The sequence below is a fragment of the Saccopteryx bilineata genome, chromosome 4 (genome assembly GCF_036850765.1).
Source record: "Saccopteryx bilineata isolate mSacBil1 chromosome 4, mSacBil1_pri_phased_curated, whole genome shotgun sequence".
Taxonomy (NCBI): Eukaryota; Metazoa; Chordata; class Mammalia; order Chiroptera; family Emballonuridae; genus Saccopteryx; species Saccopteryx bilineata.
Genome location: NC_089493.1, coordinates 207,540,893 through 207,555,246, shown reverse-complemented (window position 1 = coordinate 207,555,246; position 14,354 = coordinate 207,540,893). Strand labels below are relative to the sequence as shown.

Sequence of the window (14,354 nt, the reverse complement as noted above, 5' to 3'; positions counted from 1 at the left end):
ATTAGGTTATTTGGTTACCATGAAATATAGTTTATATAGGAAAAACAAGATAAATGCTTATTCTTTCTTTCTAACAATTTTCAAAATAAAGAGTTGATGTCTTAGATACTCTCAATGATGTAAAATGAGTTAGGTTTGGAGATTTTTCAACTCCACTTTCCCTCATGTTCTTTCTCTCTTCTCTCTCTCTCTCTCTCTCTTTCTCAACATTATAAACTCGTGGGTTTTTAAGATAGTTCATATGTTTCAAAGAATTGCATTCACTGTTATTCACCATCTTTTGTTCCCCTTTCTTATCTTAGGCAGGCGTCCCCAAACTACGGTCTGCAGGCTGAATGCGGCCCCCTGAGGCCATTTATCCGGTCCCCCACCGCACTTCCAGAAGGGGGACCTCTTTCACTGGTGGTCAGTGAGAGGAGCACTGTATGTAGCGGCCCTCCAACGGTCTGAGGGACAGTGAACTGACCCCCTGTGTAAAAAGTTTGGGGACCCCTGTAATAATACACCACAGACCAGTATAGTATATTTGGTGCTAAACAGACTTTCTTAGAGTTTTCTAAAAAAACCTAACTACATTTTCATTTATAGCATTATTCTATAAAAGACACTGGATATTTCAAACCAACTAAAAATTATAACCATAATATGCTTTCCACTTGCCACAAACTGCACTAAACTCTTGAAAACCTCATTTAATCTACACAGTAACCTTATTAGATGGGTATTAATGTTATTTTATAGATTAAAAAAATAAGTTTGGAGACATTAAGTAATTAGTCCAATAGAGAACTAGTAAACAAGCAGGGATTTATGTCCAGGTCTACCTAACTCTGAAGCCCATGTTCTTATCCACAATCTTTCATTTCAGACAGACCATCGTGTTAAACAGTAGCTCTCAGTGAGAGCATACCACCTACCTGAAGGGTTTGGAAATGTTGGGGTAAGGGAACAAGAACTGTCTTTCCCAGATGCCAACAGCATCCAGCCCCACTGAAAAATGATTAAGAAGTAGTGTTCCTATTCTGCATACCACCAGATACAAAAATTAGGACTGTTCTGACTACATTTAGAAACTGCTTTCTTTTCAATTTTTTTAAAATTATTACGTTTTGTTAATTAATACTGCTTTTCTTATAAACTTTGCAGGGAAAGATGATGTTTTGTCTCATCTATAAAGCTGAATTTATGCAAATTCTCTAAATATTATTACAATTCTCAAAATTAAAAAGTAAAATGAATGGTGCCAAAGTGATTTATGAACAAAGCTGAAAGTATGAGTGACAGTATGTGTACTCTTTAAAGGAAACTATATATATATCAGAATAAACAAGATTCTTTTTTAAAATAACTTTCAGGGGTAGGAAGGGGCAGAGGGAGGTATTACAAAAGTATACAAGGAAGCTTTTGGGGCTGATGGAAATGTTCACTTTCTTGATTATATTGAAGGTTCATAGGTCTATACATAGGTCAAAACTTCCCAATTGTACATTTTAAATACTGTTTGCTAATTGTACTTCTATATAGCTCTTTTAAATAAAAATAAAAGTATAGAGTCTAAAAAGTAAAACAACAGTTTAGGTATTATCTACAAATTCTAACAGAAAGGCTGACATACTAATACAGATGGAAGTTTGGGGCAAACAACCGAGTGACTGACGCACAACTTCCTTCATGAAAGTGGTACAGGGCTGCTGAAATTACTGAGTAAGAAGACTAAGATCCAAAAACTTAGAAAGCAGGAATCTGTTTTCCTGGGGCTCCTTTTACGAAATCAGATCAACACTGTGCACTGAGGCAGGGCCAGGTGAGAAACTACAGTAACGCCATGTAAGACTCCCAACCCCAGAAGTCATCGACTAGCCACACATAGCTCCCATTATTATGCATCACTGGCATGTTGAGATTGGTCCTCACTGTGTTTAAAAAATATCTTTTTGCCCTGGCTTGGTAGCTCAGTTTGTTAGAACATTATCCTGATATGCCAACATTGCAGATTCAATCCCCCATCAAGGCACATACAAGAATCAACCAATAAATGCACAGATAAGTGGAACAACATATCAATGTCTCTGTCTCTCTCTCTCTCTCTCCCCTTCTCTCTCTATAAAATCAATAAAATAAAATTTTAAATATATCTTTTAAAATTATTTATCAACATTTAAAAGTTTAGATATTTCTCCTGCCAAACCATTTTTACTTTTCTTGGAAGATCTGGTAACTCTAATGACAGGCCAAGCACTCTGGTCAGCCACAGGCCACATGACTCAGTGTCCATACTGCCCTGTCTCTGGCAGCTTTACCCATTTACATTACCAAGCCTGACTGCTGCAGTTTTGAGTTTGCAGTCCTTGTCCTAAGGCTATACAGGTTTTCTCTTAACAGTGTTTTGTTTTGCTTTAATACTATCTATAGGCTCCCCCCGCCCCCGCACATTAAAAAAGAACTATTCTTAATTAAAGGTGCAATTCTCATTGCAAAGGGTAGGAAACTTTCCTAACTCAGCAGACCATGGCAGCAAACAAGAAGATAGATTTAGCCATACCAATCCCTGAAGCAGAGGCCAGAGCAAGAATATAAACAAGTCCTGGAAACTGGTTCATGGGGAACTAGTTTCAACAAATTCAGTGAGGAAACTTCTGACAGATATAATCTCCCTCCTGGAGATGGTCCCATAGCCCCACCACCCCAGCATACACACACACACACACATGCAGTCCAGTTCTAGCTCCCTCCCTAAACCTCTTCTCTCCCATTCTGGTAGGTCACAGAAATGGTAACAGGAATCTAGAGCATTCTGCCTCCAGCTTAAAAGAAAAATTATTTTTTTAAAAATTGGTGAAAAATAAAAAGAAAAGAAACAAAGAAAAAAAACAAAAATTAAAAAAGTATATATAACCTGATGAAAAGACAGTTCCCAAGGAATAGCCACACAAATTATTACAGGTCAAAAGAGGTCAGAAACCTTTATTCATTCAATGAATAAACAACCAAGAACCAATGATTTGGTTTAATTACTACATATCAGGAGTATTAACCCTTTGAGTAGTGAGCTTTTTCATGCTCGCTGACCTCCAGGAGTGAAATTGTTTTCAAAAAATGAAATTAGTTACAGTTACAGTTTTATTAACTTAAAATCATGTTTGTTTGATAACCATTTATGGAAACAAGAACATACATTTGCCTTTTTTTTAATGTTGCCTTACACATAGTACTCTGGTCAGGAGGCACAAGGACATACATAACCATTTGTACTATTTCTCAAGGGGTTAATATTAAGATCGTGATGAAGAAATAAACAAGAGAACTTTATCACTTTACTTAACATTTTTCTAATCAATTCATAATATAATAGAGCCCTGGCTGGTTGGCTCAGTGGTAGAGCATCAGCCTGGCATGTGGATATCCCAGGTTCGATTCCCAGTTAGTGCACACAGGAGAAGTGACCATCTGCTTCTCCATCCTTCCCCTTCCCCTCTCTCTCTCTCTCTCTCTCTCTCTCTCTCTCTTTCTTTTTCTCTCTCTTCCCCTCCCACAGCCACAGCTTGATTGGTTCAAGTGCATCTACTCTAGGCACTGAGGATGGCTCCGTGGAGACTCCACCTCAGGCACTAAAAATTAACTCGGTTGCGAGCATGGCCCCAGATGAGCAGACTATTGGCCCCAGATGGGGGTTGCCAGGTGGATCCTGGTCAGGGTGCATGTGGGAGTCTGTCTCTATCTCCCTTCTTCATACTTGAAAAGAGAAGAAAAATAAAATAAATTAAAATAAAATAGAATAGAGAAGAATATTACAATAAATATTACAAATAAAAAAAACTTCATTTGAAGATGGCCTCACTCTACAGGGAAATCACTGCAAAATTATAAAAACTAAAAGGAGAAATCAGTAATTGAATAGTTGAAATTAACATACAAAAGTTAGCAGTTCTTTTCTCTCAATAATAAGCATAGAAGAATTAATAAAAATTCAAACACAATAGCAAACAAAATTATAAAACTAAAATTAATAAACATGCAAGTAAGGTCATAATATCCTGGAGCTAGAGAGGCCCTAGGGCCTTATGGACTGACCAGTCAGTCACTAACTGAGAGAATGAAGCTGGAATCTACCACACCTCTGAACCATCCCATGTGCCATGCGGTCAAAATCTAGCCATATAACCCAAGAAGAAATTATGGCTTCTCTCCCCAGTGACACTAGACCCAGTCAAGAGATCCTACATTTCTCTGGCCTAGTTCTGAATCATAGTAATCGGCTCAAAACTGTTCATGTTTCTTAGAGTCCATATAGGAAACAGAACCAATCAGCAGAGAATCGAGATTCATCACTTTTTCAGGAATCAGATAAGATGTCAAGCAGAGAAAATTCACTCTCTAGAAGGAAATGTCAGCATATTCTCTATCCCAGGAGCAAGTTCATGCCTTTCCCTTTCCCTTCCTCTTTCTTCTATTTTTCCCCCATAGCATGCATCTCCCAAACTCTGATGGATCCCACAAGACTAGCAACCAGGGGAGCCATGGGCAGCAGCAGTTCATCCTGGGCTATCCACCTGAACCTGTCTCCAAGGCCCCCTTTTCTATGACTTCCCAATAAACCAAAGCAGCTCCACTTAGCTCTCCTGTTGCTTCTTCTATCCTAAGCCCTTTTCTGTTTCACTATCCCTAGCTTTAATAAATGTACTCTCAAAATCACCTGGACTCATGTCATGAAATATTTTCTGCATGAAGTCAAGAACCCACACACTCCCACTGGTCCTAGGCAGACCCACCAAGCGCCAGGTCCCCTTTCCAGTAACACAATGACAAGAGGATTATAAAAAAAAGAAAGAAAAAGGAAAAGAAAAAAAAAATGAAAGGAATTTCAAGGAACTTTTAAAAAGCTTTTAACAGAGAACCTTACTAAATATTATACATATGTGAAAATAAAAGATCGCATAGACCTTTTCACTATTATCAATGAATAGAAGCAAAAGAAAAAACATTTTGAAATGTGTTTACACTATTTAAAACTTCCCAATTAGCACAGTCCTCAATATTTTAGAATTTGTGATTGACTGTGGTGTGGTTTCAGATTCATCTTTTCTCTCTCTGGACAAAGGTAGTTTCCTAAGAAAATTAATAGGGTAAACAAATGTTGAAGAACCACAAAAGCATCTGTTTATATTCAGATAATTAATATGCTAAGTATTCTTGTCTATTAAATTAAAGCAGGTCACCTATAAACTTTTCTAAATAATACTTCATTACCTAATTATAATGAGTATATATAGTTGAAGTAATAAAATAAATATGTTTTAAAACATTCTTCAATTTAAGCCTTTTACTAAATCAAGTTAGCTTTCAAACACTAGTTTCAATTACTAAGGGTTTACAACACAAAAAAAGAAAAGAAAAAAAACTCGAAATAAAAAATAAAATTTCTTATTCTTACCTTTGAAGCTCTCCATTCCCAACCATCACCTATCCTCTGTGAATGTTTGATAAATTCTGAACAATAATGCTGGAATGTTTGTTCTCCAAAAAATTCATCTTCTTCCATACTAACTGGTAACTGCAATATAAAAACTAAGTATCAGCTATAGAATGAAGACTAAAAAGAATTCTGCTAATTTGATTATTTATTTAAACAAATGAAAATTTGGAACATAAAATAGAAAACAACCTCAGAGCCATTCTAAAAATATATATATTGTTTGTTTCCATCTTTCTCATCCTATCTCCATTTTTAATCAGGAAGAACATGTCCATAAATTCAGTTTTAAGAGCTTAATTTTATCTCTCTTCTAAGCTTTCAACCTCCTCAGAACTTCCTTTTCTACTACCTAATTTAGCTCCTAAGTAGACAGCATGACAATGATTAGTAAAGCTGAGCTACTCGTCACACTCTATTAGACAATTCAACCCACTAATAAATCGTGTTGTAAAGTCTAAAAATATTTGTTTTTTAAGGTGTAAGGTTATGATTATCACATTAGTTACCTACTTCATTATGTCTACAAATGTGACAAATCAAGGTATACCCATGTATCTGTGAAGTACAAAACATAAAACATTGTTTATAGAAAGAGAATTTTAGAGCTAGAGGAAAACTCAAAATTTATGTAAATTCAAGTCTCTTGATAAGAAAAGATAGACCAACTGAATTCCCTCATTCTCATTAGTGACAGGCATCAGCAGAACAATTAGTACTTGTTGACTGGTTACTTGAAGCACTATCCTAAACACTGCATATACCATTTAATCCTCACACAGTCCAAAAGTTGTTGTTATCTCCATTCATCAAATAAAAAAGACAGTGTAATCAGCTCAAGAATATAAATGAGAAAGGACTGAAACCCCAGTTTGACTCTGGGCCAATGATCTGTCAATACTAACTGAATCTCAGTCCAGTGTTCTTTCTGATTATTCATATTTTGTTTGACGTATATAAGAATTTGTTCGAGTGACGTAAGAGAAATGGTGCCGTGAGGAGTGCTACTGATAATTCTCCCCAAAATTTCAACAAGTTCTTCAACCAGAGACAGAAAAATCTATCCTTGGAGCGTCTGAAAGTCCCATACACTGAAAACGAAGGTATGATCGAGAGAAAAATTGACTAAATATATAATCAACCCTGTAGGAAATAAGATGGAGAAAGGAACACTCTGCCTTCCTCACTAACCTAAGCAAGGACTGCTTTCACTTGGAATTGAGATAGAGTGAAGGCTGAGGGTGTGGAGGAAGCCAGGCTGCGGCACAGACATCCAAGCCGAGGAAACAGTGTGCCTGCGGCGACTCAGCCAACGGAAGCTAACGCCCACACCGGACCCAGCAAAGATGGGCTAGTAGAAGCCGCGATTAGCCCTGATATCCTGGTCAAGCGAGCACGAATAGTGTGGGAAAGGTTCCTCCTAGTGCCCCGGGAGTGGGTGCCCGTGTTCCCAGACAGAGGGGCAGAGTCGGAGGCCTTTGTGTGGGTTGTGACCAGAGTCTCGGTGTGGTCCCTGCACCCTGAACAGCAGTGCACGGGGAGTGCACAAAAGAACTTCCCCACGCCCAAACTTCTCTGGGCAGGTGGGCGGGGCAACTAACCCAGCCACTCAAGCTAACAGCAACAGGAAGGAGAAATATGAAAGTGTTAGGGGGAGGGGCACACAAGCAGATTGCAGTCTGTGTCGGGAGCAGATCTGTGGATCCAATCGCTGAAATTAGCTTAACCCACAGTCTGCTCACCTCCCAACTGACCTACGTGGCTCTGACAAAATCTCTCTCTGTTCAGTGATCTAAGACAAGAGGCAAGATATGTTTGAGTGCCTCTTGCTATGCACGTAGGGGTAGGGGCATCTTCTGATTGGCTGAGCTTTCATTCTCAGGGCTGTACATTAAAAAGAGGAACCTAGCAACTTTTAAGACCTCCTGTTCTGCAGGCAGCGACTAGGGCATCTTCTTACCAGCCAAAACAGGATACAAAGTGCAAAAAGCCTGGGGAGAGTGGTCGCACAGAGAGTGGTCGCACAGAGCTGAGGCATGCTGGACATGCCTGGAGGCTCATGGAAAGGCACCTTGACAAGCGCTCAGGATGGCTCTATGGCCGCTACCTCAGGCGCTAGAATGGCTCTGGTTGCAGCAGAGCAATGCCCCAGATGGGCAGAGCATCGCCCCCCTGTGGGCATGCCAGGTGGATCCCGGTCAAGCGCATGCAGGAGTCTGTCTGACTGCCTCCCTGTTTCTAACTTTAGAAAAATACAAAAAAAAAAAAAGAAAGAAAGTCACCTTGAGAGCAATTGGCACCCAGCCCCACCTGATTACACTGGCGGCTCTGACTGAGAGAGCCTTACCCAGAGCCCTGTGCTGAGTGGGAATAGAGCGGGGATTTGCCAGCTCTTTGAGCCTCTTTTATTATTTTTTTTTTCATTTTTCTGAAGCTGGAAACGGGAAGAGACAGTCAGACAGACTCCCGCATGCGCCCGACCGGGATCCACCCAGCACACTCACCAGGGGCGGACGTTCTGCCCACCAGGGGGCGATGCTCTGCCCATCCTGGGCGTCGTCATGTTGCGACCAGAGCCACTCTAGCACCTGAGGTAGAGGCCACAGAGCCATCCCCAGCGCCCGGGCCATCTTTGCTCCAATGGAACCTTGTGAGCCTCTTACTCTCCAGGCAGAGGCAGCGGCAACCTCATAGCTGGATCACCAGGCTGCTAATTCAGGAAGGAGAGACTAGGAGAGAGGCTCCGGGAAAACGGACTCTCTCACTGTCTGAGCCTGCAAATGCTAACAAGCCCCGACTACCAACGAGACTGAAGCCTAATATATGATATCGCCATAGAGACTTATCAACTGAAAACCTCTACCTAAGCGTGCCACAGGGGCAGAGCCTGGGGTACCAAGTAACCAACCACAAAGACAGAAAGAAAAGAAAAAGCAAGAGATAACCTCTCAAAATCAAAAAGAATCCACAGACTTTATAACTTTTTGCATTTTTTTTTTGTTTCCCTCATCTTCTTGTCTTTATTATTATTTTTTCCTCCACCTTGGTCCGTATATTCTCTGCCCATCTTATTCTTACCCCTTCTTGAACTATACTACCCATAAGTGTTAAATCTCCCATTTTCTTTCTTTTCTTCTTCCTTTTTCTCTATGAGGGTTGCACTCCAAAATCCTTAACTCTCTCTCTCTCTTTTTGTTCTTTTATCTTTTTTTTTCTTTTCCGTTTCCCCTTTTTCTCTTTTCTTCCTTTCTATTAGTTTCTTCTTTTCTCCTTCACTTTTCCTCTCATTCAATCCTCAATCATGAACAAATTATTTAATTTGGGATTCAAATTATTTTCCTTGTGGCATTTTCGGTGCTTTTGACTTCGCTTTTTAACTCATTAGCATTCCTCCCAATCCTGGCTCTCCATTCTACTAAGTTTTTACTACACTTAATAAAATAGTAATTTTTTTCCCTTTTCCTGTTAACCTCTTATCCCTCTCATTATATCTTACTTGACCATCACTTACAAGTAAATAATTTTATTCTTGACCAAAATTTTTTCCTTTTTTGCATTTTGTGGATTCCTGTCTCCGTTTTTGCATCTTTATCACTTCTTCCAAATCAGGCCCTCCATTATAGATAGTTTTTGTTACATTTACCACAATATAATTCATATTTCATCAAAAATTTTCTCAAGGAGGAGGGGAGAGGAGAAGGAAAAAAGAGGGAAACAAATTTTTTTTCCATTCTTTTCCTTTTATATTTATTCCTTAAGAATTCTCATTAGTGCTATCAACAAAGCCACCCTCAGATGGCATTATAAAAAAAATCAAATATCATGCATACAAAAGACAGAGATGTAGCACACATAGATGAGGAAAAACCTATGGAGAAAAAAATGTAATAAATTGAAAACTTTGGAGCTAAATGACAGAGAATTTAAAATAGAAATCCTAAAAATACTCAGAGATATACAAGAAAACACAGAAAGGCAATTTAGGGAGCTCAGAAAACAACGAACACAAAGAATATATTACCAAGGAAACTGAAACTATAAAAACAAATCAAACAGAGATAAAAACTCAATTCATGAACTGAAAAACAAGGTAACAAGCTTAGCTAATAGAACAGGCCAGATAGAAGGTAGGATTAGTGAAACAGAAGACAAGCAACTTGAGGCACAACAGAGAGAAGAAGAAAGAGACTCCAAAATTTAAAAAAAATGAGAAAGTCCTACAGGAACAGTCTGACCCCATCAAAAAGACTAACATAAGAATAATAGGTATATCAGAGGGAGAAGAGAGAGAAAATGGAATGGAGAACATATTCAAACAAATAATAGATGAGAACTTTTCAAGCCTGTGAAAAGAACTAAAGCCTCAAATTCAAGGAGCAAACAAAACACAAAGTTTTCTTAACCCAAACAAACCTACTACAAGGCAAATCATAATGAAATTGGCAAAAACAATGACAAAGAAAAAATTGTCAAGGCAGCCAGGGAAAAGAAGAATACAACATATAAAAAAAGGCCCATTAGATTATCATCGGATTTCTAAGCAGAAACTCTACAAGCTAGAAGAGAGTGGACCCCAATATTTAAAGTCCTGAAAGAGAGGAACTTTCAACCAAGAATATTATACCCATCAAAGCTATACTGCAAATACAAAGGAGAAATAAAAATATTCACAGATATAAAAAAAGATGAGGAAATTTATCATCAAAAAACCCCCACTCCAGGAATTACTAAAGGGGGTTTTCCAACCGGATACAAAAAAACAAAACAAAACAAAACCACAAGTAAAAGCTCTACCAAAAACACAATAAAACCAAATTTAAACTGTGACAACAAAAACAAAAAAAAAATAGGGGACAGGACGGAGATTTACAGTAGCAAAGAACCATGCAGTGCAGAAGCACTCATAAGATAGGGTACTACAATGAACATGGAAGGTAACCCTTTCATTACTTAATGGTAACCACCCTTGAAAAAACCACTACACAATCACATGACTTAAGAACGGTAGCAACAGAGGAAAGAAGTATGGAATACAACCAAAGAAAAACAAATGATGGAAAAACAAAAGATAAGAATCAAACAAGGTACAAAACTAACAGAAAGCAATTTATAAAATGAATATAGGGAACCCACAAGTGTCAATAATTACACTAAATGTAAATAGATTAAACTGACCAATAAAAAGACACAGAGTAGCAGAATGGATTAAAATAGAAAATCCAACTGTATGCTGCCTACAATAAACACATCTAAACAACAAGGAAAAAAGAAATTCAAAGTGAAATGCTAGAAAGCAATACTACAAGCAAATAACATCCAAAAAAAAGCAGGTGTAGCAATACTCATATCTAATAATGATGACCTCAAGACAACAAAAGTACTCAGAGACAAAAATGGATATTTCATAATGATTAAGGGGATGCTGAACCAAGAAGACATAACAATTCTTAATATATATGCATCAAACCAAAGAGCACCAAAATATATGACAGTTACTTATTGACCTAAAAACAAAAACTGACAAAAATACAATCATACTTGGAGACCTCAATACACCACTGACAGCTCTACATCATTCATCCAAACAGAAAATCAATAAAGATATATTGGCCTTAAACAAAACACTAAAGCACCTGGATATAATAGACATCTACAGAACATTTCATCCCAAAGTGACAGAGTATACATTTTTCTCTAGTGTACATGGAACATTCTCAAAAATGGATCATATGTTGAGCCACAAAAATAACATCAGCAAATTCAGAAAAATCAAAATTGTACCAAGCACATTTTCTGATGATGAAGCCTTAAAACTAGAATTTAACTTCAAAAAAGAGTGAAAAAAGCCCACTAAACTGTGGAAACTAAACAACATACTTCTAAAAAATGAATGAGTCAAAGAAAAAATAAGCACAGAGATCAAAAGATATATACAGACAAACGAAAATGACAATACAACATATCAGAATCTCTGGGATGCAGCAAAAGCAGTATTAAGAAGGAAGTACATATCAGTTCAGGCCTATATGAACAAACAGGATAGAGCCCAAGTAAACCACTTAACTTCACACCTTAAGGAACTGGAAAAATAAGAACAAAGACAACCCAAAACCAGCCGAAGAAAGGAAATAATAAAAATCAGAGCAGAAATAAATGAAATAGAGAACAGAAAAACTGTAGAAAAAATTAATAAAACAAGGAGCTGCTTCTTTGAAAAGATCAACAAAATTGACAAACCCTTGGCAAGACTCACCAAGGAAAAGAGAAAGGACTCATATAAACAAAATCCAAAATAAAAGAGGAGAAATCACCACAGACATCATAGATATAAAGAATTATTGTAGAATACTACGAAAAACTATATGCCACCAAATACAACAATCTAGAAGAAATGGATAAATTCCTAGAACAATACAACCTTCCTAGACTGAGTCATGAAGAAGCAGAAAGCCTAAACAGACCAATCAGCAGGGAGGAAATAGAAAAAACTATTAAAAACCTCCCCAAAAATAAAAGTCCAGGCCCAGACGGTTATACTAGTGAATTCTATCAAACATTCAAAGAAGACTTGGTTCCTATTCTACTCAAAGTCTTCCAAAAAATTGAAGAAGAAGCAATACTTCCAAACACATTTTATGAGGCCAACATAACCCTCATACCAAAACCTGGCACAAAAAAAGGAAACAACAGACCAATATTTCTAATGAATACAGATGCTAAAATAATAAACAAAATACTGGCAAATCGAATACAACAATATATTAAAAAAATAATATTATTATGATAATTGGGATTCATCCAAGAATCTTAAGGATGGTTCAACATACGAAAAATGGTTAACGTAATACACCATATCAACAAAACAAAGAACAAAAACCACATGATCTTATCAATAGATGCAGAAGAGGCATTCAATAAAATACAACACAACTTTATGTTTAAGACACTCAACAAAATGTGTATAGAAGAAAAATATCTCAACATGATAAATGCCATATATGACAAACTATCAGCTAACATCATATTAAATGGCATAAAACTGAGCACTTCCCCCTTAAATCAGGAACAAGACAGGGTTGTCCACTCTCTACACTCTTATTTAACGTGGTGTTAGAAGTTCTAGCCAGAGTAATCAGACATGATAAAGAAATAAAAGGCATCCATTTCGGAAAAGAAGAAGTAAAGGTATCACTTTTAGCAGATGATATAATCCTATACAAAAAAAACCCCAAAGACTCCATAAAAAGATTATTAGAAACAATAAACCAATACAGTAAGGTTGCAGGATACAAAATTAATATACAAAAGTCAATAGCCTTTCTATATGTCAACAATGAAACATTACAAACGGAATTCAAAAAAATAATACTCTCCACAATTGCAACAAAAAAAAATAAAATACCTAGGAATAAACATAACAGAGAATGTAAAGGACCTATATAACAAAAACTACAAAGGCAAATCGAAATTATTACAGGAAAATCGAATTGTTAAGGCAAATCGAAAATGATACGAGATGGAAAAATATTCCTTGTTTTTGGATAGGAAGAATAAATATAATCAAAATGGCCATACTACCCAAAGCAATATACAAATTCAATGCAATTCCCATCAAAATTCCAATGACATTTTTTAAAGAAATGGAACAAAAAATCATCAGATTTATATGGAACTATAAAAAACCCTGAATAGCCAAAGCAATCCTAAAAAAAAAGAACGAATCTGGGGGCATTACAATACCTGACTTCAAACTATATTATAGGGCCACGACAATCAAAACAGCATGAAATTGCCAGAAAATAGACAGACCAATGGAACAGAATAGAAAGTCCAAAAATAAAATCACATATATATAGTCAAATAATTTTCAATAAAGGGGCCAATAACACACAATGGAGAAAAGAAAGCCTCTTCTACAAATGGTGCTGGGAAAACTGGAGAGGCACATGCAAAAGAATGAAACTCGACTACAGTTCGTCCCTTTGTACTAAAATTAATCCAAAATGGATCAAAAACCTAAATATAAGACCTGAAACAATAAAGTACATAGAAGAACACATAGGTACTAAACTCATGGACCTTGGTTTTAAAGAACATTTTATGATTTTGACTCCAAAGGCAAGAGATGTGAAGGCAAAGATAATGAATGGGACTACATCAGACTAAAAAGCTTTTGCTCAGCAAGAGAAACTGACAACAAAATAAACAGACAGCCAACTAAATGAGAGATGATATTTTCAAACAACAGCTCAGATAAGGGCCTAATATCCAAAATTTACAAAAAACTCATAAAACTCAACAACAAACAAACAACCCCATAAAAAAAATGGGAAGAAGACATGAACAGACACTTCTCCCAGGAAGAAATACAAATGGCCAACAGATAAATGAAAAGATGCTTCATTAGTAATTAGAGAAATTCAAATCAAAACTACAATGAGATACTACCTCACACCTGTTAGATTAGCTTTTATCAACAAGACAGGTAATGTTGGAGAGGCTGTAGAGAAAAAGGAACCCTCATTCACTGTTGGTGGGAATGTAAAGTAGTACAACCATTATGGAAGAAAGTATGGTGGTTCCTCAAAAAACTGAAAACAGAACAACCTCATGACCCAGCAATCCCTCTACTGGGTATATACCCCAAAAACTCAGAAACATTGATACGTAAAGACACATGCAGCCACATGTTCATTGCAATATTGTTCACAGTGGCCAAGACATGGGAACAACCAAAAAGCCCTCCAATAGATGACTGAATAAAGAAGATGTGGCACATATACACTATGGAATACTACTCAGCCAAAAGAAATGATGACATCGGATCATTTACAACAAAATGGTTGGATCTGGATAACATTATATGGAATGAAATAAGTAAATC

At 37.0% G+C, this 14,354-nt stretch overlaps 1 protein-coding gene across 4 annotated transcripts in view; it reads right to left on the bottom strand.

Moving 5' to 3' along the window:
* Positions 1–14,354, bottom strand: part of ATG10 (autophagy related 10) — a 446,721-nt gene that overhangs the window by 374,531 nt on the left and 57,836 nt on the right. For all 4 annotated transcript variants that reach the window (XM_066273721.1, XM_066273720.1, XM_066273719.1 and 1 more), the window contains one exon: positions 5,432–5,551. In XM_066273721.1, the coding sequence (XP_066129818.1) occupies positions 5,432–5,539 (108 nt within the window). In that variant the 5' untranslated portion in view covers positions 5,540–5,551. The remainder of the gene's footprint in view (positions 1–5,431; positions 5,552–14,354) is intronic.